General features: G+C 40.6%; 1 protein-coding gene across 1 annotated transcript; it reads left to right on the top strand.

Annotated features, from left to right (window-relative positions):
* The first annotated feature begins 2,968 nt into the window (after window positions 1-2,968).
* On the top strand, window positions 2,969-3,898 carry LOC142441199 (olfactory receptor 2H2-like). The gene has a single exon (XM_075543250.1). The coding sequence runs from the start codon at window positions 2,969-2,971 to the stop codon at window positions 3,896-3,898; it is 930 nt and encodes a 309-aa protein (XP_075399365.1).
* The last annotated feature ends 4,639 nt before the right edge of the window (window positions 3,899-8,537 follow it).

The raw sequence follows: 8,537 nt of genomic DNA, 5'->3' as shown, positions 1-8,537 counted from the left end.
CTTCTTTTGTAATTCTCTTGAATTTTTTCCTCAGACAAATGCTGCCTTTCTGATCTCAAATGGTTGATTAGCCTAAGGTGTATATACATCAAGATTGTCACTCTTCCCCTTATAGGGCTATCTATTGTTTGACTGAAAATTGATCCATGGATGATTAGGGGGAGGGGATTCATTTGCAGAATTGAAGGTTATTTAAGGCCATATTTCAGAGGTTCCATAAGTCTATATTACCACCAGCTAGCCTAGCCAGAATGGGAGAACAATGGAAAATGGAACTCAAAGTCATTTCAAATTTTAATAGTAATTATTGGTTTAACATTTTCATCTGTCTAGTTGATCACTGAAGCGAATAAGAAGGAACATTTCTAGGATAAGAATTTAAAAACTACTATCAAGTTTTCTGCTATATTATGTATCCTAGTATGCTAAAAAGCTGACACTGGCATATTGTGGTTATACAATGGGCTATTAACTTCAGGGTTGGCAGTTTGAAACCAACAACCCTTCCACAGGAGAAAGATAAGACTTTCTACATCCGTAAGGATGTACATTCTCACAAACCCACATGGGTAGTTTTACTCTGTCTTATGTGCTCGCTGTAAGTCAGACTTTGTTGATGGCTATGAATGAGTTTAAGCAAGTATATTTTAAAGAGCCTTGTTAGTCCACTGGTTAAGCACTTAGCTGCTTACCAAAGGCTGGAGGTTCAAACACACCAGTCTCTTCTAAGAGCAAAGACATGAGCAGCTGGCACCATAAATATTCTAACCCAGGAATCTCCATGTGGTATTCTACTCTCTCATAGACACCTCTGGGGGTAAAAATCAACTTGAAGGCCCTATCAGCAACCATATAGTACATAGGCCAACACACATTTTGGTCCCTCTAAAGTTATACTTCTTTTTGAGCATATTTGACTTGCTGATTTCAAAAAGTGGCACCGGTTTTCTACTATCAGCTGTCGTGTTTGAGATATGCCTTGTACCACTCATTACTCTGGTCACCCATTAAAAATCAGGATATTTTAATGTAGTGTTATCTAATTTGAGACAGAGGAAATGCATGCTGAATATTTAAAGTAGTTTGTGTTGTACTGAATATTTATGTTGTTATGCTTCACATGGCGTCCTTTGATCCAAAGATATATTTGAACAGTACAAGTCACATGAACTTGGAATTTTCCCAAAGCAGCAGCTCACCTTTATTAGAAAATGAATGTCAATCAGTTCTACTTTGCTATGTTAAAAGGGGTTCAGAAATAAGAGGTACTGCACAGTAAATGATGAGTTTCAATGGAGTAGTGGGTTATGTGGTTGACTGCTAACCACAACTTAAGCTAGTCACGCCAACCATATCCTGGGAAACAAAATGCTGACACTGTCTGCTTTCATAAGTATTTACAGCCACTGAAACCCAAAGAAGCTCGGTTCTATGCTGTGGAGTCTCTATGAGATGTAATGATACGACTGGTAGTGAATTTGGTAATATAAATAGAGATTCAAATATTCTAAAATCCAAAAACGTGTCTGCTAGAGCTCAAACATGTTTATTAAAACTTAAATGTTCCAGTTTTATTTTAAGATGACACAGCTTCTCCACCTGCTCACTGAAAGTCTTAAAAGTTAGAATTTTTTTTGCAAAGACGTTTGGAGTAACTCTCACTTGTGAATCATGAATCATTTCACATGAATTATCTATTGGCTTCTAGATTCTAAACGGCTTTCTTGAATGTTTACTACATAATCTGAAGAGAGATTTGGATCAAAATATTTATGACAGTTGCTAGGAAGTAGTATACTTTTATCACTTTAAATTTCCTTTACACCTTTTTCATATGTGACTTTTCAACTGTCTTTTTTATTTTCCATTCTTCTCAAGCTGTGTTCTGGCTTTGTAGCACCCAAATTGTGGTCTCTGTATCACAGCTTAAAGCAAAACCAACTAGCCACCATGGGTCCACATGCAGCTTCTCTTGAAAGTTCCTTAATTTCTCTCTCTCTCTCTCTCTCTCTCTCTCTCTCTCTCTCTCTCTCTCTCTCTCTGTCTCTCTCTCTCTCTCTCTCTCTCTCTCTCTCTCTCTCTCTCTCTCTCTCTCTCTCTCTCTCACCTGCTATGTCGTATCCTTTGATTTGTGGGGTTGAATCTTCATATTTAAAACTATGATGATAAATTAATAAATTTGTATAACTTAATAGCTGAAAACATAGTGGAACACTATATCTAAGAAACCTGATCTCATGTGGTAAATTCAATGCAATTCTCTAAATCAGATTCCCAGGATCTGGCTAACCCCAGGAACAGGGCTAAAATTAACCCTAAGACACCAAGAAATATTTTTGTGTGTTGGGCTGTGTTATTATACTTATGAAAACTCTGAAGTAGGAATTGTTATAAGCATTTTGTAACTAGAAGTGGCATGGGAGGTTTATGTTGTTGACTTTACTTGTTGGACAGTGTATCATAGACTTACTGTACAGAGAATAGGATGCTGACTGATGAAAGCGGAAAGACTTGCATGTGGGATAATCTCAATTTTACAGGTTACTATTGATATCACAAAACAATATTTCATTATATTGGTGACTACATATTTGAAAGTCAGAGCTTAGTGCTCAATATTTCTTTGCAAGTACTGTAGAGTAGTTATTACACACCCTACTGAAAGAGCATATAAGTACAATAAGCAATCATAAGAGTATCCACAAGTAATGTTGTGATTACAGATTTTAATAAAGAATTCCAAGAGATAATATCTTCCAAATATCCCAATAGCAAAATTTTATATTTATATAACTTGCATTTTATTGTCTTAATGTAAGAAAATCTTGCATATTTAATGCCATAAAATTCCCTGTGAACTGATAACATTTTTATTCTCTAAATAAATAGCAGAAATGTTTTTACTCTAAATTTAATCTACAAAGTGGTACTCACAATTCTTTTAATTCCAATGCTAAACGTAACAGCCATGACCAACACAAGTTTCCCAGTGGGCTTCATCCTGCTAGGCTTCTCTGAATGGCCCCAGTTGGAAAAGTTTCTCTTCTGGATTGTGGCAATCTTCTATATCATGATTATCTTTGGCAACTTGACTATCATTGTGCTATCATGTGTAGACCCTCATCTCTACACTCCCATGTACTTCTTTCTTAGCAATCTTTCCTTCTTAGAACTCTGCTTTACCACGACCACACAGCCCCAGATGCTGTTAAATTTGTGGGGTCCCAAGAAGACCATCACTTACACAGGATGCATCATCCAACTCTGTGTTTTTCTCTGCCTCGGTGCCACAGAAGGGGTCCTCCTAATGGTGATGGCCTTTGACCGCTATGTTGCTGTCTGCCAGCCACTGCACTATATGATCATCATGAACCCTCCACTCTGTTGGAAGCTTGCTGTTATGGCTTGGCTTTCTGGACTGATGGAATCGCTGATTCAATCTCCCCTCACCCTCCAGCTGTCCTTCTGTGCCCACCACCGTGTTGATGATTTTCTCTGTGAGGTGCCTGCTCTCATACGCCTAGCATGTGAAGATACTTCCTCCAGTGAGTGGCAGATGACCATCTCTGCCATCCTCTTCACCATCCTGCCTGTGGGGCTGATCCTGACTTCTTATGGCTATATAGCTCAAGCTGTGGGGAAAATCAAGTCAGAAGAGGGAAGACAAAAAGCCATTGCCACCTGCTCTTCTCATCTTCTGGTGGTCTTCATGTTTTATGGGACAGTGGCAATGGTTTACATAGACCCTAAGAACAACTTTGCTTCTAAAAATGCAAAATTCTTCACCTTTTTCTATACTGTGGTCACACCATTTTTGAACCCACTCATCTACACTCTTAGGAACAAAGAGGTAAAACAGGCTCTGCAAAGATTGCTGAAGAAGTGGGACAGACAATAAAAAAGTAAATACAATCTTTTAGATTAGACATATACACCCAAATCATGATTTACAACCATGCTGATTTGAAGGGTGTGACTAGAGAAAGATTGATCATAAAACATAATTGGAAAGTATTGGTTTATTTCAATTATGGTGATTGATTCCTTTTTCTTTATTTTGTATGCCTCCTAGTTAGAGATAATATGATTTCTAATATAATTTTGGCACATAAAAAGTTTTTTTAAGTAAGAATATTAGGTACATAATTAATATTCAAAAAACATTGATTATTTACTAAAAGTATATCTGTACCAGGAGCTCACTATTCAAAAGTAGCAGCAGTTGAATTATAATTTATTGGTGTTAGTGAAGAAAAAATAGAATAGACTATGATAGATTATTTTATACATGCCTGAATGGAGGTGGATTTGCCTAAAGATCACTGAGAGCTTTGTATTTATGCATGTTTTTCTTATCTTATTTGACTATGAAAATGAAACTTGAATAAAAAAAAAGAAATTTTACTTGCATGATACTATAATACAATTAATAAAGTTTACCTTAAGAGCTTAAAGTTAAACAAAATAATTATAAAACTATTAAATCTCTCCTGGGTTCTCTGTGCATTTCCTCTGTTGATATGTAGTAGAAATACAATTTGGCCTGGTACACAGCCAGATTTGATAAGTGAGATTCAAGCATTAAGAGTGTATCTAGCCATTCATCAATGCTATTTAAAACAACAAGACCATAGTTTGAGAAAATAAGAGTATGGCTGGGGCAGAGAACAGCACAGAGGCTGTGAGACTGTGAGGCAGAACACTGAATAGCCATCACTGGCCCACAGAGGAAGAAACAGAAGGAATACAGGCTGAGAGGCTAGGACCAGAAAGGCGCTTGGCTGCTAGCTGAGAAGAGATGTTGCTATAGGCCTATTATTGTATCCTTACTCTTTATTGATCTGGACTTGTGATAACCTACCTAATAAATCCCATGAATGCAAATTTTGTCTGAGTTCTGTGTGGCCATTGCAAGCAATTGTAAAACTCGACAGAGAAGTAGAGAGTCTTGGGAGGAATGGTTGGTGTCAGAATAGAGCAAAGGAAGGATGGGAGGTGGGTGGAAGGCTTGGGTTAGGGTGGAGATGGATTCTCTAATCTTTTATAATGAGAGAGGATCAAATATGGTCTCTCAATGCAATGTTTGCACCCATCAATATACTGCTTATAGGAAGCATTTTATTCGTGAAAACAAAAATAAGCCAAAAATCAAAGGATAGAATAATATATATCAAGAGAATGACAATGATCAAAGTAGGAGTAGCAACTTTATCCACTGATAAACTAGACTTCAAGCCCAAATCCATCAAGAGAGGCAAAGAAGAGCATTTCATAATGATAAGCAGAAACTGAACAAGGAGAAACAACCATACTAAATATCTATTCATGTGAAGAAAGATATTCAAAATATATTAATCTGAATCTTAATGAATTATTCTTACACAATTGAAGAGAGAAATTAACAACACTAAAACAGTAGTAGAAGACTTCAACAAAGCAGTATAAGAGCAGAAAGAAAAAAAATTATGTATGTATGTATTCCCAAAGTGGGAAGTACCTCTTACCTTGGGGACACTGGAAAAGTACATAACTACACTTTATCCGGGACTGTTGGCTCTCTAATACAAATGTTTTCCATTGACAGGGGGTAATGAGCATTTTTTTTCTTTTTTAATTCTGAAAGGGAGACATAGGGCAAATAAATTTGGGAACCTGTGAGTAGATGCAGGTGTAGCTGCACGTGAAAATGTCCAGTAGATATTTACTTTTCAAGCAGCTCCTTAAGAAGTTTAAGAATTCAAGAATAAATAATTGTAAGATATGTTGCTCCTTAGACCACTGGTTATAGCACTGGAACCCAGCTCTTTGTTTCCTGCTTCACTTCTCAACCTTACACCATTTTTTTCTTTTTGCTCCCCCAATAACATCTTAACTTTTCATATTTTTATTACTTACAATCCTCATTTCTATCTTTAACGCATTTCTTTCTCAAAGTATCGGTCAATGCCCTGCAGAGATATATACCTGTGATCACTGACACATTTGACGTGCAGCTTCGCCCACATTTATATTCCCAGGCATTATGAATAATCATGAAGAGTAGATTAAAGTTAGAGTTGTACAACTACTCATATTTTCATTGTTATTCCTTTAGACATAGGCTCAGTGTACAATGTGCTCCAGGTAGCTTTGTGAAAATTCACTCTTGCAATTTATCACCTAAGATTCACAGTTGGAAAAAATCATTTATGACAGAAAAACAAGCAAAAAGAAAAAAAAATTTAAGTTTGTAAACTAACCTAGAAACCCTCATCCAACAATATAATAGGGGATTGGTGGGAAGATGGCAGATCAGGGGTCTCCGCATACTCTGAGAGCTCTTTCGAACAAGGCCAGTTTGGTGTCCAAGTAGCTGAGTGCAAGGAGTCTGGTGAGTCAAACATTACCCTGGGCCAGCACCCCACGCCCACCACATGCAATTGTCCTGAGTCGGGGCCTCGGTGATCCAGAATCCAATTCTTGGGACATTTTGGATCATTAGGCCACCGCCACCGCAGCTGGGACTAGCTATAACCCCACTCCCTCCCCACACCAGGACCTGTACCCAAAGTCGCTTGGCTGCTCTGCGGAGACACACGCAGCGGTAGTAGGACACCCTGCAGCAGCTGTCCACTGCTGGGACCCCACTAGGAGAGAAGCTTCCATTTCCCATATTTCCCCTCTCCCCACATGGCAGCAATCTGCCTTTGGGCCTGCTTTCCTCTCCATTCATCCAAGGCCCCGTAACTGACCTGAAAACTACCGGTGTCTACCAGTGTCGGCCTGGGCAACCTCCACGGGGATCGATCCACCCTATTGCTGCCTGGGGCCTCTCCACCAGCGACACGTGTACCTGGCAGTCCACCCCCATCAGCTTAGCTCCTGCTCCACTCAGCCAGGGAAGCTGTGCTGCGCACTTCCTGCGGTGAGAGCCTGCAGCTGTAATCCATCCTGCTTCTACCCACTACACTGCGTTTCCACGGAGCCACTTCAGAATAGCCTGCATCACCGCGGTGCCGGTGCCCTGTGCCCATGGCCCAGAGCGCTGAACTTACCTGCCGTGACGCATTTCTTTCAGCGAAGAGCTTGCACCAAGCCCAGACCCTGTACATTCACAGCGCCAGGCCAAACAGTGGGCGTTCCTGCCTTCTGGGAGCTTGAGAGACAGGGATTTGGCTCTGGACAGAGCGACTTTCCCCACCCGGTGCCTTGTGGGGTTTCCAGCAGCCGGCAGCCCTGAGCGCCAAGTCTGCCAGCTGCTGCACGTCCCTGCCAGAACCGCTGCTATCTGATCTTGCTTGGACCACATCACTGTGGAGCCTGCACCGCTCACAGGGCCAGCGGCTCAAGGGATAAGTGCCTTGCCTGCTAGGGAATCTAGGACGTGCCTTTGAGGTCCCTGCGGGAGCCATCTGCATGCTCTGGCTGGCTCTCTTCACTGTGGTGCCCTGTGGGGTCCCCAGCGCCAGCTTATAAGCCAGCCTGCCCCAGCCCTTTCCAGACGGCATCAGAGGAGGCATCTGTGGCTGGCACCTCTTACAACACCTCTCGTGGTCCCAGCCTTTTCCAGCCTGCATAGGAGGCAGGTGCTGCAGCCAGCGCCCCCTGAACCCCCACCCAGCATCCCTCGTGCCCCCAAAATTTTCTGGCCATTGCAGGAGGCTCACTATTGTGGTGCATCCCCCGCGGGTGTAGCCTCTGCCCATCGGCTTAACACTACAGGGCCTGCAGGGACCTGGGAGTGCATGCTCATTTGAAGAGCATTTTGTCATCATATAACCTGGCTCCAGAGCCCAGATCAGCACCATGTCCTGTGGCAGCGAGGCCTTGCCCACCTCCGCCTTCTCTTAGGCATCTCTAGAATTTGGAGGGGAAAGGAGGGGGAAATTTATATATCTTTATTTATTTATTTATCTATTTATTTATTTATTTATCTCGTACTGTTTTTACTTTCTTTTTATCTTTTACTTTCTGTGTTTTTTCTTTCTTCTTTGTTCCTCCTTTTTCATTATTACTATTACTTCTCTTCTATCCCTCTTCTATAGGTTTTCCTTCTAGCCCTTTTTTCTTTTTCTCATTTTCACTATTATTATCAATTCTTTCCACTCCTCTTTCATAGCTTCTCCTTTCTCTCTATTTATTTTCCTTTTCCTCCCAAATTTTTTAAAAATTATTTTAAAATATTTTTTTATTAAACAAAAAAGGGTTGTTAAGGGTGCCCTGGAAGACCAGGTAAATCAGCCTTGGGCATTCACTGAGGCTCCAGCTGCCAGTACAGTCGGTGAAACATTTAATCACTTCTGGCCACTAAACCATCAGGTAACTCTGCCTACACGGCAGTCTAACCTATCCCTATAGTAGGTCATAAGCAGCTCCTGAAATCATTCTTAACAATAACACAGATAAGGGCCCCCTGGTCTCCCTGAAACATGGGGCCTATGAAAGGATCGAGGAAAAATCAACAGACCACTCCCAACAAAGATAACAGAGAGACAGACAGTGGAAGAGCTAACATCAATCATAGAAGAAACAGATACAGATCTGCCACAGAAAGAAAT

The sequence above is a fragment of the Tenrec ecaudatus genome, chromosome 2 (assembly GCF_050624435.1).
Source record: "Tenrec ecaudatus isolate mTenEca1 chromosome 2, mTenEca1.hap1, whole genome shotgun sequence".
NCBI classification, from domain to species: Eukaryota; Metazoa; Chordata; class Mammalia; order Afrosoricida; family Tenrecidae; genus Tenrec; species Tenrec ecaudatus.
This window is presented reverse-complemented; position numbering and strand designations above follow the sequence as displayed.